A 27,487-nucleotide genomic window follows, 5' to 3' on the forward strand; every position below is an offset into this window, starting at 1 on the left:
GTAGTAGATGCCTTGTACCCCACAAATTGCCAGATGCCTGATTTCTCTGGAGTCCACTGAACTGCCCTTTGCCTGCTATTAGAGCTGCCTCAACAGCTCTCAATTGTTTTCAGGTAATAAGCTCTCAAATTCGTCTCAACTGTTGTTCTGCAATTGCCATCCTACTATACGTCTCTACATCACTCAATTCTCTCCGGTCCTACCATTTCCCTCTCTTCCAATTATCTATCTGCTTTATATCTAGGTGCATTCGATTCCTGGATGGCCAACTGAAATTGTTCCCCTAGAAACTCTGCCAGAAGAGTAGGGCCAGAAGAGTAGGGCTGGCAAGGAACTCTGCCAGAAGAGTAGGGCTGGCAACAGCCAACTGGATACAATTGGCCTAAACCATGCCAAACCGTGCACGACCTATCAGACCACAATAGAGTACATCACTCATACCAAGCCAAACCCTTTATAAATCAAGCTAAAACCTGCCAAGACAGGGTCCTCGATTCTTCCTGATTCCAACAATTCCTCATCCCCTTGAGTTTCATCGCATTCTGGCCTCATATTCTGCAGGACATGGATATCCAAGAACATCCACGAGACCAGTAAATTGCCTGTGACAGTCAAACACCTCAGGAATGTAATCTCAGCTATCTACCTTTCAAGCACAGAGCAGTATCAGAAACAAATGTATCGAGTAATCCAACAAATGCATGTATATGCGATCTTGCCGAACATTTATCATGCACAAGAGAGACCCTTGGATCTTAATGGAGGCTACTTCAAACTGAGATGTCAGAACATAAACACTTACAGAAAACAAATGAGCTTTATACATCTATCGACGAGGTACACACGTAAAACAAAAAAAAAAATGAAGCAAAGTAAGATGAAATTATTCGTTATCGGGTCATTTTTTCACTAAATATAACCCCTCATAAAAACCCTATAAATTAAAAAAAAGGTGAAAACTAGCATCCAATTTTCTCTCATACAACCAAGTGTCATATACTCACAACTACATAATCTAGATACATTCCGTAGCTCCCACCTTAACCTAGCGAAAGGGCATCTCAGCAAAACAGGAGACTTGCAATTGGCTTACATGTTAAAAAACCACAGCCAAACACAACAAATGAGGTAGTCTAAAGTCTATCCTTCACTTGAGTACTCCACCCCGCTCCCTGATGAGGTTACATTTGAAGACGCATCAGATGCTGAATTGTCATATATGCCATTCCTGAAGCGTTTTGAAGCAAGTTCCGGGTTCTGCCGGGGTTCTGGAGCTCCAGGCCTTTGGCCCTCATCTGCTAGCCTCTTTAGTATATTCATTACTGTCGGGAGAAACTTCGTCGACAAGGAGAGGAGACCAGGAAGCTGCGAAGGAACGTATATAGGCAAATACTCAAAATCAGAACTAAAAAGGTATTTTCAGCTCGGCCATAAAAAAGAATGCAATTAGACTGTTATTCTAACACTCACAGCGCCGTTTTGGAATTCATGCGAGATATCTAGCTGGACCCAGATGGCCTTGCCCACTAGAAAGGCGATGAATATGACAGCAAGGTAAAGAGGATTTCTGCAAAAGGAAACAGCAAAAGATTTAATTCAAGCCAGGAAGAGGCGGAGTTTTGTCAGATATATTCAACTCATAAATTCAAGTAAATTACCTTAGAAGTGTCATAAATTCATTGAATCCCAAAACAAGAATGGCAACAATCGCCCATGGAGGGGGCAACCAGTTGTTATTACGCTTGTTGGCTTCCTGAAATAAGGTATTAACAAACAAGTTCCATATAAAGTTTGCACGTGACATTTTTTTTTAACAAATGCTACCATTATGCAAGGCATGCATGGAAGAAACGTTATAATTTTCTTACAAGAACGAAATCTACCAATTATTATTTACACATGTATTTATGTGTAAAGGTGTACAATCTACAATGTGAGAATGATAGCTGCAGAGACCTCAAGACTATATTGCTCAGAAGTAGTAAAATCAATTGCTTCCTGCTATTTCCAAAAGAGAATAAACTGCAGAAACCTTCTCTTTGTTAATGCTACCATCTCTTGCATCCTTCTTTTTTTTTGAAAAAAATACAACAAAATAACAAAAACTAAAGTCTGCGCATGCCATGCCAACGTGGTAAATGAGTATGAAGCTATAGACCAGAAACACATAAACAAGCCAAAAGAAACCCTAAAGACCAGAATAAACGAGTCCCCATCAGCTCCACCATAGAACACCATGATAAAGTCTAGAACTCGGCAATTTGATCCTATCAAGGCATTTTACACTTGCCCATTTGCTCCCAAATGGACCACCAGCAACAAAAGATAAAAAGGTTCGCTGCTTTGTGCTTTAGATGTGCGAACGAGACCCTCCTAAAATTTCAGAGCACTTCCCCACTCATCAAAATGTTTACGAATTTCCCTACCTTATCCAAAAAAAGGAAGAAAATCTACACAAAAGGTGTAATATCAATCCTCCATACTGTAATGATAGGTAGGCGATGGCTTTGCTCTCAATTGCACAATATATAGTAATTTCAAACTGCCAAACACCAAGCCCTCTTCATGAGGTTGTCATGTAAGGACAGCTTCATGATGTTGGCCATGAGACACAGCCAAAGATTTTGTTATCCTGTGGAGTTTCATGTTTGAAAAATCAGATAGGTAGATCACCAACTCCAACAACTAATTCCTTGATTGCAGTGAGCTGGCAGTTTCTGATGAGGCCCAGCAGACACCAGGTTCCTCAATCTCCAAGTCCTTAAAATTCCTTTTGATGATCTAACAAACATACAGTACACACTGCCTGCCAACTACCCCCCACCCCCCTCTTTTCTCTCTCTTCACAAGGTGATTATCAAGTGTAAGGGCTGACAAAGTTGGCGGTTAGATTGGTAGCTTTGGCTTTAAACCAGATAGCAGAAGGCACCATCTCCAGTATCCTATTGCTCATGTTTACAGGGGGTTGGCAGTTGATGAGGTCCAGAAAGAGCCAGGTTCCTCAATGTCTAAAGTTTCTGAAATTGATGATCTAACATCACAGAATAGCAATCCTATAGCAACACCATAATATCTTCTTATATCTTAGGTCAGGTAAAATGCACAAGTTATAGCAAGGACATCTGTTTGCGCGCATGTATGCATGCAAGTCTGCTTTTCTACCAATTACTTGTTTTATATTTGTGCTGTAATAAGTATGGCATTGATCCATCACAAGGAAAGCACTAGAGATGCAACTTTTTCGATAATTAGATGCAACTATAGAAAAGAAATGGTTGGGAAGACAATAAAATGCGAAAAACCACCTATAAAAGAATGGATCCATTCACAAGTAGAGGACATTATTCAGTTTAAAATTGCAATATAATGTAGTTTTATAACAAACTATGGCTAATAAAACCCTTCTACGTCACCAAGCAAGAGTTATCTGTTCATTTGTAAACTCATGAAGATATACAATAGACTGAATCAGAGCCAGCCAATACTGAGAATAATGAAAGCCAAAGCAAGTGGCAGACACTACATGAGCTAAAACCAATCAACATTCAGATCAATAAGATACTTCCAGTCCAGGCAAAATTCTTCAGTTCAAACTGAAAGGCATCATACTTTTTATCACCTCGCCATAAATCTCTTCTGCATATTCTTAAAAACAAACTTTGACAGCATAAATACGATGTTTTTTTTTAAAAAAAAAGAAGGTACAATGTTTTTGAATCTGACTCCCAGAAGACACCTCATATCAGCATTTGATACATCAATGAATTTTTGATAACAATACCACCGAGCTATCACCATATAACCATAACAGTAGAAAATATCAAAACCTCCAGAAACTCATATAATTTTTTTAACAAGTGGCATCCATAATTTGAATAGATAGGATAAACGACATAAACTATGTCAAAAAGATAAGCTTGAGAACATACCTGAGCAGCAATGGCCTGAGTTACAGTATACTCGGTTTCTGTGTTGAATTGCCTCCACAAAGACTTGCATTGGACTGGTGTAATCAAAGTTTTTGTTGGTGAAACCTGGTGAAAAAATAAAACACATCAACCTAAACTACCAAATCAAAATTAAGAGAGTAGCAACCTCAGACAAAATGGAATATGCCAGAACAATGACGAATTTTTTGCTTTCAAAAGGAAAAATACAAGGTAGAATTTGCATGGTTGAAGAAAGATGACCATAATTATTGCAATTCTCAATGCATACACAAGCAAGATCATTAAGTGCAAACTAGTATATAGTAATGCATAGTTATGACTAATCTCAGAATATGCAGTTAGTGCAGTAGCTGGAATTTTTGGGCTAATTATTGCATCCATATATGTGTGGATGTTGGGATAGGTTGTTGGGGGCAGGGGCACTCCTCTCAAGAAAGGATGGTATCTCCTTCTCTTGAGACCAAAACCAATAATAAGTCATCCAAATTGAAAGTCCACACTATTGATTATGATACATACTGTTAAAAAAACCGAGAAACAGAATATCATATATTTTGATAGTCTCTAACTTATGCATCATGTGAACAGAAAAATAGACGGTTTTCGTTGTGCTAGTGTGCGATAATACATGATAAAACATTTAAATTGAGAATTTATCTTAGTGGTCATGATCTACACATGTTAAAACATATACAAATTCAAAATCAATAAATTTTAATGTTTAGCTCATAGCTAACATGGTCTCACATTAGAGGTGGTAATTAGGGCTAGAAACAGGCCGAGCCATGCCTCCACCCAAGCCTAGCCTGAAAAATTTTCTTGGGCTTCGACTTTGGTCCGGAAATTTTAGAAAACATGAGGCCCAAGCCCAACGCGAGCCTAGGCTCGGGCCCAACCCAAAACCCAATCGCACTGACTTGAATCAAATGTTTGGGCCCGGAGGTCCATTTTGTTGTGTCAAGAGAGGCCATGGGGGTGGTTCGTATTGGAGATCTGTGAACTTGTGATGAAAACATGCATCTGGCATCAGCACCTTCAACTCCACCGAGGAGGCTGTTGGTGCCTACAACATTGCTGCCATTAGCCTCCATGGCTACAAAGCCAAGACCAATTTCCACACACCATGCCCTCCCCTCTAGCCGCGGTCCACCCTATCTCTTCTCCTTACCACCATCGCCGCCTTCCCTAGAACCCCTCCCCTCAGCAATGGCAACCATCATCGCAGTGGCTAGCCTCCCGTAGCCACAAAAGTACTATGGAGTCCTTCAACGAGCCCCGACACTCCTCCATTGCTCCCCCCTCAAGTCTTAGCTCAAAAGCCACAAGGCTGATCTGCTATGCCCTCACGACGGAGAATCTACATAGTGATTGCAGCTCCTCATCCTCCATCATGGATGACTATCTTAGGGACATTGCGTCTGAGGGAGATGGGAGACTAGCGATTGAGCCTTCAAGGGAGATAGAAGATTAGCGATCACAACTAAAGATGATTCCAAGACTTGGACTATTTTGGAAATCAATTCAGGCTAGCTTTGGGCTTGAGTTCAAGCTCCATTTCAAGTCTTGTCCGGGCTTGGGCTTGGGCTTGGGCTGGGCCAAGGATATACCCAAGCTTGGCCCAAAAAGTATATGGTCTCCATATTTAAGCCCAAACCCAATCCGAATTCTCTTAGACCTAGCCCATAGCCTGACCCGAAGTTGGCCCGGCCTAATGGGCCTCCCACCGGTTCAGATCCACTTCCAGCCCTAGTGGCAATGCTTAACTATTTAACCCGTTTAAATTGTTTTAACCTATTGTAGATTGGGTTAGATTACATGTTTAATAAAATAGTTTAAGTTCGAGTTTGGATTTTCAACCCATTTAATAAATCAGGATCAAATTGACAGATTTTTTTATCTATCCGGTATCTGACCCAGAACCGTATCCTGTCCAACCCACCCTGATTGCCACCCAATTCTTACATAGTTTTAACCATTTATTTTTGCACCCACTTGATGTATAAGTTAGAAGTTACCAGAATACATGATTTTTGGCTTTTAAACATTCTTTATGATACAGATCATGATCAATAGTGATATCTCATTATTGATTTTGGACTCAAGAGGAGAAGATACCCTCTCATCGCAAGAAGAGCAAAGTTTATATAGGTCTGTATGTAGGTTGCAAAGACAGTCAATAAACTAATAGCTAGATTTTGGGATAATTCACTCAAAACCAAAGAATTTTGCGTTGTTGAATGATGGAGGCAGGTAATAAATTGTGTTCAACTATCTATCATAAATAACAATGATATCTTATCATTGATTTTGGACTTAAAAAGAGTAGATACTAAGGTCGGCCAAACCGGACCGAACCGACCGGCTCGGCTTGTACCGAACCGGCCCGGTGGAAAACCGAGTCGGTTCAGCTATTAAAATCGGGACCGGTACCAAATCAACCAGAACCAATCATAAACTGGTCGAGTCAGGCCCGTTCGGAACTGGCCCTCTCCTTTCTTTGTTTTGTCATAAGAGAATGTTTTGTCTCCGGCCTTCCCAATGTCTATTCTTACTGTAAACCTCTCCCCCTTCCCCTCCGGCGAAAATCATACCAATTTAGCACGATTGAAAGAAGAACCAAGCCTAAATAAGGTGTGCTCTCTCTCCTATCTCGTTCCCTCTATTTTTGGAGGGTCCAAAAAAATAGCTCGAACTTCGCAAAATAAGGAGAGATCATGCCAAAATTTTTAATTTTCATTTGATTTTACGAAATATTGTAGATCTATAGATGATCTACATGATGATATAGATATTTTTAATTTTTGAATTATATATAATTTTTAAAAATTAAAAATATATTTTTGGATTAAAAAATAAAAAATATAAAACAAAATAAAATTTAAAAAAATTGTAAAATTAGGAGCGTATTTAGGATCATGCAAGCTACTCTCTAGCAAAATTTGGTGTCCATTTATTCAAATTTTGATGCGATCATGCGCACCATGGCCTATGCCTAAATTTAAAAAAAATGAGAAATAAGCAGCTTTTGATACATGCCCACGGGCGTAAAAAAATATATGTAGCATCTATTATTGATTTCTACATGCATCTGAGCTGAAATTAATTTTTTAAAAGTATGTAATACATATTTCAGAAGTATTATCTAAAGTAATATATTTGAAGTTAATGGGGCTGCGGACTGGATGGCTGCTTATGTAGCAAGTCACTTTGGTAGTACCCTATGGGCTAAAGATGGGGAGTTGTCCCTAGCGCTCCGTAGTATTTTGTTTTTCGATTTTATTGGATGTATCCGTACTCGTCACGTATGATCCACCCACCTTAGCACAAAAAAAGTAAAAAATATATTTTCTAAATTTATGATATTTAAACATATTTTTTAATTTAAAAAATTATTAAAAACATACAAAGAAATAAAAATATATGAAAATTTGGTATTATTATTAGATAAATCAAATGCATTTTCTGAGGTAAAAAAATCTTCATTGTAACGAAATTTTGCTATTTTTAAATAATTATTAAACTGATGTAATTGATAAACCTGCAGGAATGGAACCATCAAACAAAAAAGAGCCAGAGCGTGACATTGGTTGGGATCATGGACAAATGCTCGAGTCAGCACCATTGAAAGTGCAACTGGTGCAACACAGAATTCAAAAAAGAATGGATAACCAAACTGCAGCAGCACTTAGCTGGTCATTACCCCGACGTATTTATGTGTCGAAAATGCCCACAGGAGATTCGACAGCTGATGAAGAATCACTTCACTGATTTCAAAGAACTAAGGAGAGAACTGCCAAAAAGGCGTAAGTGGATTGTTGAGCGACAAAGCCACCTTCCTATCACTCTAGGAAGACAGAGAAGGCACCCGCTCCAAATGACGAGACACAGATCCAAGCTGTCATGTAGGCGAGCCTGTATGATTAGTGGCAGCAGGATAAAGTGGCCTCGCATAGAGCTCGATTTGGGCCCTCATACTACAAGTCGGGCTCCGATTTTGCGAGCAGCAAGGCAGATCTAAAGTTTAGAAGGACCTCGGTCAAGGAGGCCGTCAGCAGAGGCGGTGACCGCATTTATACTAGAGACTTTTTGGTAGCAAAAAGAATCATCCAAGGAGATTCCACCAGGAACCACTATCCATGATTTAGATCCATGTCTTTCCTAGCAAGAATTCGAACCAACAGAGGATTGACACAATGTTGAAAAAGGATATGAAAAAAATTGAGCGACAGTGGGACTACCAGCTGGGTAGGGACTTGCATCTAGCAGGTAAGCAAAAATATTAAAAATTAGATTGCACATATACCTATACAATTTTACTAAGATAATAACGAACTCTATCTGCAGCATGCTACATAAATCCGAGATTTCAGTATACCGTAGCCAGATTCGATATGAATGACGAACTTCTGGCCGCTCTGCGTAATGTGATCTATAAAATGAAGCCTGATCCAGAAGTTGCGACCCTATGTCTAGAAGAGATAAGTTAACTTAAGTGACGTATAAGTTAACTGATACATTCAGTTATTAACATATTAGAACAAAATATATTAGAGAGGGCACTAACAACTTTAAAGTCTCGACAGCTGTCGTAAGTAAGAAAAGTATGAAATCCATATATATTACACATCAGGACGACATTTACCTGACGTTAGATGGTTATTAATATGATACTATCTTATATAGAATTTTTTTCAATATTTTTGTAACTGAATAGTGGATTCATTTTGGTTTGTCCGCGAAAAATCTTTAATGGCTCGCTATCCGGATCCTCTTCCAGACGGTCTCCTCGAATAGCTGAGTGCAACTGGTCCACCTTCACCCTCATCCACAGTAAGTAGAGGAATCGTTTGACACAGAAGCACCTCAGCAACCTTATATATGTTCATTACAAACTGAGATTGAGGCTGAAGTGTATTCAGGAGAAGTGAAACTAAAGTACACAGATCCGATCTATAATGCTTTCATTGATGATGTGGATAATTCTATGATCGGATGGCTTGTGGGCCAGCAGCAAGAGTTGGAACTTAATGAGCGAGGATCGCCTCCACGATCGGCCAGTTTTGTAACCAATGAGGCTAGAATCGATGCAGGACATTAGGCAGAAAGCAATATTCCATGCACCCTTCCAGCTAATCAGCCACAGCCATAAGAGTCATTGGAGAGTCGGTCACCACATGACTCTTTGTTCAAGACATCCTCTCAAAGATATGATCGAGAGATGCATAAACGAGGCCACTACGCTACCCGGTTGACTCAGACAGAAAGGCGACATGCATCCTCCTAATATAGCCAGAAAAAAAGGGCACGAAGGATAAACATGCCAAGAGTAGCACGAAGAGTAAGCGAACAGCAAGTGGCACGAAGGATAATCAGGCAACGAGCAGCACAAAAGGTAAGCAGGCAGAGAATGGCACAAAAGGTAAACAGACAACTGCTCAGCACACCAAAAAAAGAAAAATAAAAAGCAGTTGTAGCCCCAATGGAGAGTGGAGTTAATTCACTCAAATTCAAAGACCAGGAGCAGCAATTTTGGTGGTCACGGATCTACTGGTCAAAGAGGAAGTGAGACATGAGACTATCGTTTATGAGATAGCCGCAGGATGGTCTTTGATTCACTGGTAAGTCCTAATTTACGTATGCTACACAGGATAAGGACCACGGTGTACGATCTGATAAAGCTCACGTAGAGTAGGATCCATAGACGTATCAAGTTCCAAGTCGTACACTAGATCTTATTACCCACAGCCACGACAGCATATGACTCATACAAATACGGATATGGTGCGTCTGGGGCATTTTTCAGTAGTTACTATCCTACGCAATCCAGAGGATCTTACAGATCCAATTTTCTTTTCGGTTTATTCGAATAGGCCCCTTCACAGTCGTTTTATCAGCCAGATGACATTTCTCAGAGCCAAGAACTTCAGCGAGAGATTCAAAAGTGCTTATAACCCAGAGCGCATTCCTTATGGGATAAACATACAAGACTACGCTGCTTTGTTAAAGAGATAGGCCGATGTATCTTCTGACTATGCTAATGATCCGAATATCTACGAGAGGCATCACCACTCGACGAGATTTTAAATATCGGTATGCATGTTATACTTTAAATATATGTAATTGATTCTATTATTTTATATTTTTCACCTCACTAGTTGATTTTAAAATATTTCATGTTGCTTCTTATAGCATGCAACATCTCACTGATCATTTTATATTTTGTATCACTTTAAAATAACAAGATTCATCATTTAGGTTAAACTGGGATCATAAAAACATCAAAAAACTTCAAAAAATATCAACAAGTATAAATAACATTAAATTAGACTTAAAATTATTGAAAATGCTAAAAAAGACTGATTACCAATTAAGTAAACTTAAAAAACTCAAACAAAAAAAATTAGGCACACCCAAGCGTACCGTGTGTCAATACGATACCAAACCGATATCATACCGACCCGCCCGCCGACCGATACAAGTCCCGGTACTATTTCAGCGGACCTTGGTAGATACCCTCTCACTCAAGAGGAGCAAAGTTCATCTATGCATGCATGCAGTAATTCATGCATGCATGTACCAATACCGCAAGAATTGTGTTGTTGAACAATGAGGGCAAGGTTACTAATTTTGGGTTCATCCATCTCATTGTTGATTTTGGACTCGAGAGGAGTAAATACCATGTCATTTCGAGAGGAGCAAAGTTCATCTTCTATCTATCTTTCTATGGACTCAAAAGAAGCAGATATCCTCTCATTTCGAATTTTGTGGAGATAGATACCTCTATCTCGAATTTTTTATTGTTCACCTATCTCATTATTACGTTGGACCCGAGAGGAGTAGATACCCTCCCATCTCAAGAGGAGCAAAGTTTATCTATCTATCTATTTGTGCATGCATGCATGCATATATGTATGTATGTACATGTACAGATACATACAAATATATACACATACATGTATAAGATTCTTCGTGTCGCAAAGACAGTCAATACACTATTTATCTATCCATGTACACATACAGATGTATACATACATACATACATATATATACATATATACACATACATATATAAGATTCTTGGTGTTGCAAAGGCAGTCAATACACTATAATTAGGTTATAGATTTTATGCTCATTTATGCAAAACCACAAGAATCATGTGCTGTTGAACAGTGAAGGCAGGTTACTGATAACCAGAAAACTGAGATTAGACTCCCATCTTTACCACAACAAGGTGGCCAATTGACCACCAAACGAACACTGACTTGATCACAGTACCATAAGATAATAGCTTATAGAATAGAAGGTCGCAGTTACAAATGTAAAAATGACATCCATGGCTAGTACAAGAAAAGCTTTAAGAACCTGAAGTAAAGCTTATAACAGTTATCAAAATTGAAAAGAAAACTAAAAGAAATGCAAACTGGTTACCAAAAAATAGGACATTGCCAAATGCAAGTGGTGGAATCTGATATCCAACACTAAGTGAGTTTAACTGACAAAGACATGATTCTTGAGCAAATATAAGTTTTGAAGATATTAAAACAGGTGTCCAGAAAATTGATCACCTCTTCCCATGAGCTTGAGGCTAGTGGATCAGATGATTGGATGCTTCTATTTAAACTGCTACGCTTAGCAGTATCCACCAGAGCAAGTGAGAGAGTATTCTCAATGTTATCAGACTCATCATCCAAGCGAATTGCAGCCATTACCGAGAGCAACTTCAGGGACTGCAAAAAACTAACTTTTTTCCGTTAAATATTCATATTACAAATTTAATTTGCAGTGTCAAAATAATAACATAAGCTTATAACAGAGTTACTATCCATGACATACTGCAGAACGAGCAGTTTTTGTAATTGCTCTAATGTCTTCCTTTCCTGTCCAAACTCTTGGCATTGAGTCAGAGTCATGGCTGAACAATGTCGTAAACCTGTTAAAAGCTACAAAGTTAATCTAAGTCTGAAAACAAAGGATATTACAGGCTAAAAGGAAAAAAGAAAAGGGGCAAGAGCATGATACCTGTCCTTCATATGAATCAAAACCCTTCCAGCTTCTTCTTTAGCCTTAGATTCAACAACATTTCTAGCATACTCCTGTAGTTTTGCAATCAATTTATCTGTAGTTGCCTGGTCAATATCAAATGCTGAGAGGGCAGAAGAAAAACCAGAGATAGCTGATTTAGTTTCGCGCTGGAGAAGTTTTCTTATTTCTGGCCAGGTATCATCACTAGCTGCATCAAGGAGAGCTTCCACAGGTTCTGCAAGAGCTTTATTCAGTTGCCCCTGCAAGTGTATCAGTTCTTATGAATTAATGATAGCACCTATAATTACATTCTGTGAGATGATGGCCATCTAAAATCCAAAGGTATTGACTTTTTTTTCCCAAGTACCTTTCTACTTTTGATCAAAATTTACACATAAATGCCACTAGCTTTTTTATAGTTAAACTGTTAAAAGCATCTTCTGAAGAGGGTACATTTTGGTAAATTTTAGGAATAGCACACCTATTTTCCCTATCTAATTTTTATAATCTTCCGTCAGCCACTTTGCTTTCCTACAACTCCAACTGCAATCATGCCCTGTCTTTCTCCTCTTTCTTTTTCGTTCCCTCTTGATCTAATCCTATCTCACCATTCTACAACATATAAACTAGCATGATTCGAGCTAGAATCTATCTTGATCGTCCCCCACTAATGCTTCTGTCTATTCTCTAATTTCCAAAGTTCGCCATCTCGATATCGGACCCTATACCGATGCCACACTAGCACAGTGGTACAGTACCGTATGAAATTTTTTTCGCCACCTATACTAGGTACCGGTATCGAACTGGTATGGTATGCCCTGTACCATCCGGTTCAGGCCGGTACAACGTACCTTGCTAATTTTTACTATAATCCAATGAGAAAGAAACAACAGATGGATGACCCTGAATTAAGAGGAAGAAAAATTATTGAGGGAATGGCCATGATTTAGAAGAAAAAAGTGAGAACATAGGAAGTTTAGTTGTCTGATGGTTGTGCAAGAGGGATCGAGTACAAAACACAATATAAGAGGGTGTAGACTACAAATAGAGCTGAAAATGGATAGGACACAGATCGGATACTAGTATATTCATATTTGCATCCATATTTTTCAACGAATATGGACATAAATATGGAAATTAAAAGGATACCAAAATTAGTATTCATATTTGTCCAAATGGATATGAATACAAATCAGATATTAAGCATATCCATATTTGTTTTAAACAAAAATGGATACAAGTCGAATATTAGTTAGATCCATATTTTCTCATCTGATACAAATATAAGTCAGATATTATTCAGATGCAAATCAGATGTCAAGTATGAAAACTAAATAAATGATATAATTATGAAGGCTAGGTCAAAAATCTACTATCAAACTTGCTAAGTGATGCACCATAGCCAGGTAATAGTCTAAGATGTAATTATTAGACTTGCATAAAGACCAATTTGACCAAGGATTTGGACCACTAATCCAACCTGATTCGAATTAAAAATATACTGAAAACTAAAACTATTTAAATAAAATATATAACACAAAGTATTAAAAGTTTTCTATATTTAAATTGCAGCATGAATAAAAAGAAACATGAATTATCTTTTTAAAAAAAATATTATAAAAATATACGAATATAGCAATATGTTGAAATTATTGATGCCTTTAAATATTTTAAACAAAAATATTTTCAAAATATAATAAAGAATAAAATGAAGTTATTCATTTTTTTATTTTTAATCAAAAGAAAGAGGATTGAATTTTTAAGAAAATAATTAATTATTAAAATATGAAATACCATTACATATTTGAAATGGTCATATTTTATAAGGTGAAGAAGTTTTGAATGATATAATAAACTATAACTATATACCAAATGTCAATGCTATCAAGGGAGTAGCAGACATCAATCCAAGAGGTCTTAAGTTCGATCCCTTGTACAGCGGATATCCCACTCACTACCTACTAAAAGGAAAGTAGCTTCATTGCTTCAAATCCAATTCATGAGATGGCAATGATCTTTAGCTGGTCATGGCCATAATGTGTAGTTTGCCTCCATAACCTCACATTCAAGCACTATCTACTCCATAGTATCCAACCTGTTTTCAGCCCTAACTACAAAACCAAGCACCTTAGATTTTTATTTTCAATCTCTCCAACAGGGATGTAAGATTTTTAATATTCTTGTTTTTCCTTGCCTTGAAGAATAAATGCATGAAATTGCAGGTGTATTATGTGGCTCGCCAATAGTGCATGCTCAAAGAAAATGTGGGTGGCTATGATGGAACTGATCCAAGAAAAGCAGGCAAAAGAAGGAAAGAAAAACCACAATCTGGATTTTATACGCTGCAATCAGTTGACATTATCGTCTAAAATAATGATTGTTATCATGTTAGGGTCCTGCAACAATTTTGAAGATGTCGATGACATGCACACATAATAGTGCATGCTCAAAAAAAATGTGGGTGGCTATGATGAAACTGATCCAAGAAAAGCAGGCAAAAGAAAGGATTTTATACGCTGCAATCAGTTGACATTATGGTCTAAAATAATGATTGTTATCATGTTATTGGTCCTGCAACAATTTTGAAGATGTCGATGACATGCACACATAATAGGTGTGTATAAAAGTGGCAGCTATTTTACCTTTCTACTAATTCATTCAAATCAAATGACAGCTTTAAAATTTGATCTCTATGATCCTAAACTGGAAAGCAGACTTAATAAAACTACTAGTATCTTAACATATATGTTCCTGGAAACTATACCCATAGAGCATATAAATAGTAATTCGTACCCCCTTGTGCATTTCGCATGCCCCAATGCCGGGATTCAATCAAGAAAAGGAATACCTCATACTGCGCACTGAGTTCAGACAGTTTTGCAGCACAAACTGAGGCAACATGTGCATCAATATCACGCCGAAGCTTTTCCCGAAATTTCGAAGGGTCCCATCGTGCTTGTTCAATAGCTGCATCTGCAATCCCAACAGGTAACCACACCAGCAGGGGAAAAAAAGAAAAGAAAAAAAATGATTAGCTAGTTGCACAGATGAATAAAAGCTAATAGTACATAACAAGGCGATGATAAGATATTCCCTCTAAAGAATGGGAAAAACATGAAAACAAATAAAACAATTGAACTCTCTTAAAATGCTACCTTTGCAGCCGTTCTCAAATTTTGACATGAAGGATTGAGTACAAGTATGAACTGCAACAGCAAATCCTTCTCCTCTTTCCAGAGCCTTGGCAAAAGCCTCCTTAAAATCATCTAGAGTTTTAGACCGCAGATGCCCCAACATAGATTGGTAAGCAGGATAGACCATCTAGAAAGTACAATTAATGCAATCCATCAGAAACAACTGGCCTCAAAATAAGTAGTACAAACTCAAAATGAATCGAATTATATGCCCAGAAAACATCAAAGAACTGGAGTACTTGAGTCAATTTATAATGTGCTAAAACCTAAGTTGCAGAAAGCTTGCAAATACACAATGGCTCCTGCTTCAGAAATGCAATCATGCACTTAAGCATATACCTTTAGGGACAACATTTCAAATAAGGAAATACGCTGCCACTCAACACATCATGGACCATCATTGCATGCAGAACAGACATGAACATCTATATGTGTCGTACAAACATTTCTTAGGCTCTCCGAGCACATGAGACTCTATACTTCATAATAGAAGATCCCTCATCCCAGCTCCAGCATCCAATATCACTGCATGAGCTAAGGCTCAACTGGTGAACCTTTTTTATGCAGGAAAAATCTAACCTAGCCAATTAGAAGAAAATTTTCAGTATCTCAAGAGTCCAAGCATTTGGCTAGCTTACAATTTGACAAAATCATAGTTTGGTGTGCTCTTTAATGCCTTGTCAAGCTGAATTGCAGGATCATAACAAATTTGTGATTTGTCGAAATATAACAAGTCCCTTACCATTTTCCAGCACTGATACCTCTTTCATAATTTGAGAATGCACAAGCATAATTTAACATAGCAAGGAACAAACATGGATGCCTACCAACTCTTCAGCCTACAATTTGGACATAACTGCATCTCTTCCAAATTATAAATTTGATGTAAGAAGCTAAAATCTCTCAGGATAATCTATGGTGCTCCCTATGCGGACTCAACCAGGCAAAGCTCCCACTGGGCATGGCAAACTCGAAGAAATTGGTCATATCCCACCACAGTTGATGTACAACAATTATTTTCAATAATCCAAGAGTGGCACAAGGTCTTTGTAGATTGGAATACTGATATTACTGCAAGCATGAAAATATTAGCATATTATCTACAAACTGCTGATACTCAAACATGGAAGTTGGGGCTGTCGTGAAGAACAAGAATACATATCAACTCAAACAAGTCTACATTTAAAGGTATCATTTGTATCGAAGATACTAGAAAATTGTGACAAGGACTTCTCCAACATAGAATATCACAAGCTATGCTTCATCTAGAGCTAAAGATTCTAACAAATATGCCAAGCCATCATCTAAATTATCCAAATAGGGCTAAAGAACTCGGCAAACCATGCATGATTTAAAGACAGTACAGATATTACATATTAGCAATATAAGAAGTAGGCAAACATGAAAAGAAAATTATCATATATGAAAAGAAAGTTTGGGAAAAGTCATATAGAAATTATATAGGTGAATATATACAAATTCTTGGAAAGTGCAAGCAACATGGATTACATGTTTATATGGCAGTGGAATATTTCTGCAGTACAACGTCGGCGGAACCAACCAGTTCCGCCCGTTTCGAACCATACCGGCGGCTCACCGGTACGGTTCAGCCACCGGTACGGTTCCGGTTCAAAAAACAAGATGCATTTTCGGAGCCGGAGTCGGAAAAAGAAAGAGAGAGCGAGCGGGGGAGGGAGGGAGAGGGAGAGGACGCCGGTGGAGGGCCGGTAGAGCCTGCAAGGAGGCTGGCGTTGGGGAAGAAGGGGCGCCTAAGCAGCCGAGCCCTATAAGGGTCTACAGGGGTCAGCCGCTTAAAAAAATTCGCAATTCGTAAGTGAAGTCGGCAAATCAATTGCCGATGACGGCCCCTTGCGTGCTTCGCCGGCGTCCCTCCCTCCCTCCCCCCACTCTCTCTGTCTCTCTTTTCCTCTCTCGTTCTCCCTCTCCCCCGTCTATTCAGTCGTGTCGGTACGAGCCCGGCACGGCACGGCACGGCGCGCGACTGCACCAAGCCGTCCCGCCGAAGAACCGGTACGGGGTCCGATACCGGTTCCTCCAACCTTGGTGCAATACCACTATGTTGCATGGCATAAGTAACATTAATGGCACATCGACTTGGATTGCATGTTGATATTCACTCAGTACAGACATAAGAATTTCTAGAATTTAATAATACCTCCAAAAGTTTTGATTCAAGTTGCTGCCTCTTTGCAGTTCTGACACCTTCATCAAAATAAAAAGCTTCCATATCATATCTGCAAAGAAAAAACAGAATAAAATTTAATAGCTCTGAAATAAGACTAGAAACGTAGATATTGGCAAGTCAAACTACTGGTGTTATGTGTCCACAAATAAATCACTTCAACCATCACCTAAATTTAAAAATGAAATCTAGACACTTAACGAACTACAACTGGGTGTAAGAACAATTATAACCAGTTTTCCTCAAGCACATAATCCAAATAGCAAGCATTAAAGTCCCCAAAATAATCTAGTAGGACAAACTAACAAATTCCAATAAGGCAAGCACAGCAGCTATAACATATATGCCTATGGTAGTATCAGCTACATTGAACTTGGATCATAACAAGATCTGGGCTATACATCTAGCATTTGACTCGACATCTTTTGTTAGAATTGTCACATGAGGACACGGGAAAATGATACCAAGTTTTGACGATACGAAGTGTTTGGAAGTGTATGAAGTACCATTAACCGTCCAGATGTTACAGCATCAAGAAACTTATATTTCAGTGTGTTCTGCCAAAGCAGACAACAACCAACAAGCCTTCTTCCATCCATTTGGGTCAGCTTCAAGAATCACCCTTTAGCATTTGTTCCTATAAAAATCATTTTTTTCTAACAATAGAAGTTCCCTTTTATCATTTCACAAGATCTCCATAAAGGTCTTTCCTATCTATTCCCCTTTTTCCTAAGCTGCACCAACCATATACCAATTTCCTACTTGAGCCTCCTCCAGTGATGCATCACTGGAAACACCCATACCATCAAAAGTGGTTCTCCATAGCTATATGCACCAACAATGCAACTGCTACACTTCCTGGCATTTGCTCATCTTTATCGCTCTTTAGTTTTAATAAACGACGGACTAGTTGAACAGCTCACAGATACGCTTCATGTGGGACGCTAGTCCTCCATATAGGGGATTAATGGAGCAACAACATTTGTCAAGATTTAAAGTTTAAAGCTGATATATTAATACTAACTTTTCTTAAGGCAAACCAGAAGGTTTCTTCCAAAATATTTAGGTTTCTCTTGAGCTCTGTTGTCCAGATTATTTTGAATTTCTCACCTAGTATGATGATAACATGTCTGCTTCCTTCCTTAATAATATATTTTTTTATCAGGATAGAAATTTATTTAATTTAGACTATGAACATCACCTTCTCTAGGAGCTCTCTTACTCAATTTTTTCAGACACTTTAATCTATAGATACTAATCAGAAAACTGGACTACCTTTCCTAAATCCTAAACATGATTTGAGCCATTAAAACTGGAAAACTACTCAGCAGATAGTTATAAATAATAAGGATGCTCACCCTGATAAGCACTTGTCTAAGATTGCAGTAAGCTTCTTCCCAAACCCTGGTACCATATCATGTTGGACAGCCTCTTCAAGTTGAAGCCACTCCTATTATGACACAAAGAATGATATACCACTCATGTTTGAAAATTTCATTGACAGAATACGTAGACATGAATTACAGGATGGACATCCATTACCTCATCAGCACTTATATAAGCAAGTTTTTCATCAGCAATTTCTTCACAGCGTACAGTGGCTACCATAACCTACAGACAGGGGAAAGAAAAACAAAATTTAAACCCATAAGCATTAGAAATTCAGTCCTGCTACGGAGAAAATAATCAGATCACCCACCTTGTGTGCAGGCAAATCAAGGTCCTTATTCTCCTTGATAACCTTCCAGATCTGTTGTGCACTAAATGAAAACCCTGAAGCAGGAACAACCCCACGGCGATCACCAGCAAGTCCACCAGGTGCAATAGAATGAAAAAATCTTTGCCTTAAACTGGCAACCTTCATTAATTACAACATAGAATCAATAAGTCAACACAAAAAGATTTCCAAGTTAACCAAAGAATGACGGCTAGATTGAATTTACATCATCTCAAGTTGATCGAGCACTTCATTTTCCAAATCAATGAATTTACACTTTTTGACAAAATGAGGTGGACTTGACCTTGGATATGAGTGCATGGTGAAGCATGATAATGATAGAAACAACAAAGATTAGGCAAGGCCATCAACTTGTGGTTCTTTTGAAGACTAATACAGACAAAATGGCTCCATAATCTAACACCATGCCATGATGACATTATTGTCATGGCTTCAGCCGATCAAGCATTAGAATTTATGTTTTAGTAGTAACTATTGGTTACTTAAAATTATAACTCTCGCAAACAAATTTCATAGACTGTAATAATATCATCTACATATCATGCCAAAAGGATGAAAAAATCATAGTAGCCCCCGAATTATTAGCACTACCGAATGCTCTGAACCAAGGTCTGACAAACCGGCCGGTTCGAACCGGTCCGGCCTGTAACCGATACGCCAGAGCAATGAAACCTGTACGGGGCCTCCGCGGCTCTCCGATGGCGTTGATGGGTCTCTTCCCTCCCTCTCTTCTCCGCGCTCTCTCCTTCTCTTCTTCTTCCCCGGCTTCGGCGGGGAAGAGCTGGCCAGTTCGTACCAACCGGTTCTACAACGAACCGGAACCGTACCGGTTTGGTAGGTGACCGGTACGCCTACCAGATCCGGTACGGCGAACCTTGCTCTTAACAGTTCAACATATCACCTCATGCACAAAGCATAATAAAAGACTTGTTAGTTGATTAAAGCAGCAGGCATCAAAATTTTGATTTACTGCAGGTTTATTTTCCACAAAAGGCAGTGAGTTTAAAGTAGATGATAGAATGCTTCAACCAAAATGATTCTGGCTAGTTTTCGAGAATAATTTTCTAGATGACAAGTCTTACTGATGATGCAATCTGATGAAGTTTATTTACCTGCTGGTTCTGAAAAGAAGCAAAATCTACACTAGAAGTAACTTCTCTTATTTATAAGCCTGATACTCAATTTTTACATCCAGTCCTGTTCTTTGGAGTTCATTTGCGAAGTCTGAATTTTTTTCTAACTTCTAAAACAATTTGGGCATCCATCAATTTACAATCCAAACTATTAATAGGAGACACTAAGTTGACCAACTTCTGGTTGGGAATTAAACTACGAATTCCACTCAGTTCTGATTTAAATACATAGTTACCGGCATACAACTATGATGAATTTACAATTACTTTTTATCTTCCATATAAAAGTAGTTGAAACTTGGAAATAGTCCCACACTCGCACACCAGTTCTCTCCACAGTGACTTAACAATTGGGTTCTTTTAAATCCTGTAACTCCTTTCCCCCCACCATTTCTCTTCTATTCTCTGCCATATTTTGGTTTGGGTGTATGTGTACCTTCTAAAAGTAACCTAGGGCTATTTTAACCCCATGATATAATAGGTCTACCTCGCTTATCTATTATTTTACATTGTCTGTTGCTAATTTTCTAACACAGAACTGTCCCATGTTTTTTATTGGAGGTTGATGAACTTGTTATTTCATGGCAAGAGCATGCCATCTAAATGCTCCAAATAAGGTAAGTTGAATTGATTTAATAGAATGGCAAACAGTGCCCATATGCAGCAATGCACCTGTTCTTTGAATAGCTCTTCTTTCTCTTCATAACTTGAAAGAGCCACAACTTCAACCTGATAATAAAGTAACAAATCCAATTTCATGAGCAATGGATAAATATAATGATCTTTATCTCATATCAGTCCTTTAAGACAGCTTACATTGAAAAATTCGATAAGTGGAGTTTCTTTGAGAGCTTGTGGTTTTGAAACAGAATCCCATATCTGCCAAGAATATTTTGATGTTAGAAAAAAGGAAATAGCATATATGCAGTTATCAACATTAGATAACACGAACCTTTTGAATATCTTCCCTCAGAACAGGTTCCAAATTTTTCAGAGGAGTCTGGAAAAGAGAAAAGAGAAAAAAATGCAATCAAAACATGTAAGATTGGTAAGAAAAAAAGAAATACCTTTTCAGATTATGATGAAAAAAATGCACCTTGGTTTTATCACGTATGACAAATAATAATGTTGTCTTACGAGGACTAAACAATCGCATCATGACCTGTTATTAGGAAGCACAGTAAAAACTAAAGTGAAACAACTAAAACTATAGCACTACATAACTACATGGATTTCACACCTCAAACTTACCTGGAATACTGTCTTTAAAAGAGGCTTATTCGCAGCCTGTTCTCGGCCAATATCATGACACCACCTACATTAAGAAGGCATTTCAGCAACACATAAAATTTAAATCATTGCAAAATTTAGAAATCTAAACAAGATTAGAAAGGGGAAATAAATGCATGCTGTGTGATGACCAGTGGGCTTACATATTTATCAGCACAATGTCTGAAATAGCCAGAGCAAAAAGTGCACTCTGCTTTTCAAATGCAGTATCATCCTGGAAACAAAGTAGATGATGAATCAGATCTTAAGAGTATCCAGACAGCTGATCAAGAAATTTAGAATAGCAATGCGATGGAAAAGGCAGACAATACTCTTAGGAAAAAGAGATGGAAGTTTTTTAAACTACATTCAAAAGCCACCACAAATAATAAATTCATGACCAATCATTTTCATTTTTCTAATTGAAAATTAATGCAAGAGGATGCTTATATAAAATCAAGGAAACAATTAACTTGGTGTGGCAGGAAGCACTCCCAACAAGAAGCAACAAATAAGAAGAATTTCTGGTTATAGATTATTTCTGAATATGTTTTCCTGTGTCTGCAAAATACAAGGCATGGGCCAGAAGCCCAGAACCTAATTCTTATGCTCTTTGCTCAGACCATTTCTTTTAATTCACCATCTCATTTGGTTAAACACCTTTAAATCACTTGTTCCGTAATCTTTACAGATCTACAAGGACCAAATCACAAGTCCCCCAAATAGATTGGAAGCACTCTGAACCAGACAATAAATCAATAAAATACTTCCCACATGACTTATTTAGACTCCAATTGTCAAACAATGGACAGTGGAGTACATAGACTAAGGAAATCCGTATACACCTTGGGTAACATGTAAACAAATGCTGGAATGGAAAGAAAAAATTGTATTTACAAATATATTTTTCAATGAGATAGTCATACTGCATAAACTAAAATAATACCTCCCCTCGCTCTCTTCCATCAGTGCCCTCCAAATCCATTACAAGTGTACATGGCTCAATGTCAGCACACTTTGCCAACCAAATTCCTTTAGTAGTTTGTGACCTAAAGAGAAAATGCCTAAGCTGAGTAAACTCAACTTATAAATAACAGATTTGGTAATGCTGATAAAACAAATAGGAGATGATTGAAACTTGCCTTCCACTCAAAGCATCCATTTCCCTAAAGTTGGTATGGAATAGGTGATTCAAAAGAGTGCTCTTCCCTGTCCAAAATCAAGAAAGAATCATGAAGAAACCTTATCATACATTCTAACGTGGCTGATTTACATGTATGCAATGTTTGGAAATAAGAAATTCATAAGCTGGCAGAAGCCTGACATTAAGGTGCCGATGAAACTTCGAACTTAATTCAGACACATGGATCCTAAGCACATCTATTAATGCATAATTTGCACACATTGTTTCATATATATGCTTCGATGTTCCTATCCTTGCAAAAACAAATATTTATAGCATTACTGCACAATTAAAGCATATAAATCATTCACGATATTTAAAGTTGAGCATATTTCCAGCAATATATCATTAACCTAAATAGATAGAAGCAAATCATATGATCGGCCTACAGCAAAACAATACTAGTAATAGCAGCAACAGAAGCATGGTTGTTAGACACAAGTAATCGGAGGAGAAGTGTATAATTTGTGAAACTTTCAGCAGACAAAATAAGCAAATGCTCCTAGTTCAAGATTTACTAGATTTTGAGGTGTGATGAATATCAAAGCACTGTAACACCTTGAAGAGATCAACAGTAATACCAAACAATACATATGTCCGCCATCTTAAGATGCATTGCAGAAAATACCTGAAAGCCTGCAAAAGATATTTGATCATGCATCATATGACAATTTGAAGGCAACAGCATCAATCTAAAATTTGAGTTATTCTCAAATTTAGATCTTTTTCTTTTGGAAGCACCTAGGCCACAATGAGATTTGTCATTGTATATAGAAAATCTTTGAATTAAGTTTACTAGGTTCGAAAAATCTCAGAGCAAGAACCTCATTTGAGTTCTCGTCCTGAACTTTTCTCTCCTCAAGCCTCTTCATCAATCACAAATATCACTTTCAAAACACTTGATCTACAAGAGCATACAATCTTCAAGTTCCAGGAAAACAGGAAATATTTGTCTTCAAGTTTCAGATAGTTTACAATATTGACCACACCAGGAAAACTCTATTTCTTATGCACAACCACTCCAAACCAAGTCAGAAATGTGAAAATGGAAACAAGAACATTAAGAAAGCCAAACAGAACATGCTATCCAAACAATTATATTAAATGAAAACAAGGAGTTTTTTTTTTGAAAGAAAGCATTCACAAGACTAGCAAACACACCGCTACTTTGAGGGCCCATTATAGAGACCACTGCATAAGACAGCCCACATTCAACCAGCTTCACCGTCTTCATGAAGTTTTCCAAACCAGAAACATTGAATATGCCATCTCCATTAATGAGTTGGATAGAACAACAATCTGCACCCATTTCTGGAATGGGATGACAAAATCAATATCAGAAGTTATTATGGAACTGCTCAAAAAAGAACAAAGGTAGAAATGACAGTTAACCTATAACAAAAGATCACCAGGTAAAGAAGCTAATTTATCTGATTTGATATTTGATAACATTGCAGATAATGATGCTGTTATTAGATCACAAACTTGCCAACCTTTTTAATGCAGAGGGGAAGACAGGAGTTCAACTTGTCAGCAAATTATCTGATGTGGTTACTAACAGTTACACAAAGAAAGTGCTTGGAAGGGGGTGCGCACGCAAATGCACGTGCATACAGAGATAGAGATAGAGAGAGAGAGAGAGAGAGAGAGAGAGAAAGAGATTAAAAAATTGAGAAGTGAGAAATTAAAAACAGAAAATAGCTGTCATTTTCCAAAGTTTTCCAATTTAACAAAATCAGAATTTAATTGCCATTACAAAGGGATTTTTGGAATGTCATTGAATCAGACTCTAAACAGGTTCTACAAGTGCATGTCATCAAAATTTCACACAACAATAGGCAATGCTTGTCCACATCATAGGATCTCGATTCTGGAGATTAATAGGCAATGCATATGTTTTACATTCCAGTTCTCAACGAACATAAGTCTTTAGATATCATCCTAGCCATAGTCTAAAGTAAGACCATTATTGCACACTAGCAAGCAAGACAATTATATTTCTCTTTCCAAAAATTAGCACCAAGTTTGTAAGCATATCAGAGGAAACAAATAAAATAGGAAAGAAACATGCACAAAAAGGGGGAAAAACTGCATCAAGGAAAAAAAATTCATAAAGTAATACTGCTTGGCAACTCGCTAAAACTTCAAAAGAACAAAAGGAAAATATCTTGAAAATCATAAAATATGAGACAGGTTGCAAAGAGAATTAATGTCCCACCATTTTTCCAATTGTTCAAAATAAGACCTTACCATATGCTGGTATGCAGCTACTATTTCTTTAGAATGCTCACAAATCAAATAGTACACAGAATTCCAGAGTAAAGCTTATCAGCTAATCTTCTTACAAGGTTCAAATAAACAACATAGAATATAAGAGCTTATGAACTGAAATAAGATGCCAATTTAACAATTATTGTGGACTAAAAGGGCATGCTTCTCAATAAACACAATTAGAAACAGGTTCCAAAAGTTAATAGTCAACATTTTCACTTAATCATTAATATGCTTTAAAAAGAAGATGAAGGAGTTAGAGGCAAAGGTCGGCTGCTGTAAATTTCTTGATATGTTTAGATGATTTAACTGAAGCATGGATATCAAATGCTTCACGAACTTGCCTCAAGATCCCTCAATACCAAGGTTGATCTTTTAAGAAGGGCTGAAACTCAGAAAATTGCCTCGGGATGAAAGAACAGATTCTTGTGGATAATCAAATCACTGGAAACTCCAGAGGTTACAAGAACCGGTGCGAGGATTTCTTGCTTTAATTGTTTTTGAGATCAGACAACCATGTATAATATCTGCATCTTTTCCTATCATTTAGTTCTTCGAGCAAGTCTAATCATTGATCCAAAGAAAAAAACAATAAGTTCATTCCCTTAAAGCTACATCCTTATGCATGCCATCTAAAAAGGTTTTATTTGATCCCAAGAAAGGGAAATTTCTTTCCCCCTTTTAAGAAAGGATCCTCCACTCAAAGCGAACTTCTTGATCCGTTGACGAAACAACACCAGATCAAAAAACAAAAAACTTTTTGCTTTCAAGATTGAAATCCATCTCAAGAATCAATTAACAGATCAACCCCTACTCCTAACATTGCATCAAGTTGAATAAAAACTCATCAGTCCCACTTTCGAGAGAAAGGAATATAGAAAGACTAGAATAAAATAGGGGGAAAAAGTAAAAGGTAATCGAACCCTCATCATTGGAAAGATCGGACCTAAATCTCATCGAAATAAGCGTCAAGAATTCAAGAAATTAAGTGCAGATTAAAAAAAAAACCATGAACTTCGAATCGAAAGGGAGCGCGAGATTTGCGAAGCCGTACCCACAGAAGGAAAAGAATAGATCTGCCGGGGAGGTTCGTAGAGCGGGAGATCCTCGGCAGCGACCCTATCGCGGTGAATTCGAGAAGCCGGGCCTGCGTCTCCGGCAGCGGAAGAAGAGAAAGGGGAGAACGAGAGAGACCGGTCCAGCATCGCCATCGCTCCACGCTTTAAACCAGTATAAACCAGATTCACCTAGTCCTAAAAAATGATTAAAAAATAAATATACGTACGGTCCGAAGAATCGCGAAAGAGGTAAAATCCGTCGGGCCCACCCCCGCATTCCAACCCCACTAGGCTCCCATCCCACTAGAAGAATATTTGATGCGGGCAGAAATGACCGTATGTTAGGCACCTCAACTGGTTTTACTCATACCCTCTCCACCTGTGAACCCAGCTCGATTATCCCTTTGGGCTCCAACACGAATACCACATGTGAGTACGTCAGATCTGGCACCATCGAGGCTACCAGCAGAGCGATACGTCCTTCCAGACCTCGTATCCGAGCAGGGAGCATCCGGTCTCTATAATTTAATCGACGTCCGTGCGTTTTGAACTCGGAACTATTTGGTTGGAAGTAAGTCCATATTTTCACTAGGCTACCATCTCAGTGGTAAAATACGTTGTATTTGGACACAATTCATCCTTCCTTTCTTTTATTTTCCTAATTTTTTCTTTCTTGAATTCAAAAAATAAAAAGAGTCTTTTTTTTTGCTTTTTTTTAAAAAAAGAGTCTTTAGAAAAAGAAAAAAAAGAGATGGTGGTAAGGGGAAGTGGGACCCACGCAATTCAGACGGACCGACCTCAGGAACCGCCCACCTGCCCTGACTCCGCCCACTTCGCTCTCCATCTCGTCTTCTCGGACTTCTCACCGCCCTCTCCCTCCTTTCTTATCCTCGTAACTAGACGTCGTACGTGTAACGCTTCAACGGTAAAATGATTCTATGATCCTAACTATCCACACCATTATTTCAGTGTATCGCATTAATTCCTATTTAACCGGTAACTATCAGCCAACCAATACATTATTGGGTGGTCCTGATTCAAAATTCAAATTTGATAGCATTACTGTTTCCATATGATATGATTAGGGAGAACATTAAATTGTGGCGTGATTGTCCGATCGGACGGTTTTTGTTGTTTTGATGCAGTTGAGGGGGGACAGGAAGATCTTACACCGTAGATCTGAAAGCACCTTGGGTCGGGTGTCACCGGATCACCTCTCACGGTCTATAAGGTGGGATTTTAAAATAACGTGACGGCTGATGCGAGCCTGCGGAAAGCTTGCGACTGCCATTTCCAAAGAATAAACAGGTAGCCAACCAAAAGGCGTCCTTCTCCTTGCCATTTGGGAATAGCAGATATTACCGTATGGCCCCGGTATACGCTATACGCCCTGGCTGTATATTGGAAGATACGAGCGTAACGAGCCCAAAAAATAGTTGATTTATAAATGATATTAAGGGTTTGCA

General features: G+C 38.1%; 1 protein-coding gene across 1 annotated transcript; it reads right to left on the bottom strand.

Moving 5' to 3' along the window:
• Positions 1 to 798: 798 nt before the first annotated feature.
• Positions 799 to 26,183, bottom strand: LOC103720536 (protein ROOT HAIR DEFECTIVE 3-like). Its single transcript, XM_008810281.4, has 23 exons — positions 26,018 to 26,183; positions 23,854 to 24,003; positions 22,652 to 22,718; positions 22,456 to 22,558; positions 21,674 to 21,744; positions 21,492 to 21,555; positions 21,337 to 21,402; positions 21,193 to 21,240; positions 21,057 to 21,119; positions 20,913 to 20,969; positions 19,069 to 19,227; positions 18,912 to 18,980; positions 18,728 to 18,819; positions 17,343 to 17,421; positions 15,128 to 15,293; positions 14,821 to 14,945; positions 11,970 to 12,232; positions 11,784 to 11,880; positions 11,516 to 11,677; positions 3,930 to 4,034; positions 1,659 to 1,753; positions 1,471 to 1,567; positions 799 to 1,365 (listed from the first exon to the last, which is right to left on the bottom strand). Exons 1-23 carry the CDS (start codon positions 26,172 to 26,174, stop codon positions 1,141 to 1,143), a joined length of 2,580 nt encoding a protein of 859 aa, XP_008808503.1. The 5' UTR covers positions 26,175 to 26,183; the 3' UTR covers positions 799 to 1,140.
• Between the last annotated feature and the right edge of the window lie 1,304 nt (positions 26,184 to 27,487).

The sequence above is a fragment of the Phoenix dactylifera genome, chromosome 4 (assembly GCF_009389715.1).
Source record: "Phoenix dactylifera cultivar Barhee BC4 chromosome 4, palm_55x_up_171113_PBpolish2nd_filt_p, whole genome shotgun sequence".
Lineage (NCBI taxonomy): Eukaryota > Viridiplantae > Streptophyta > Magnoliopsida > Arecales > Arecaceae > Phoenix > Phoenix dactylifera.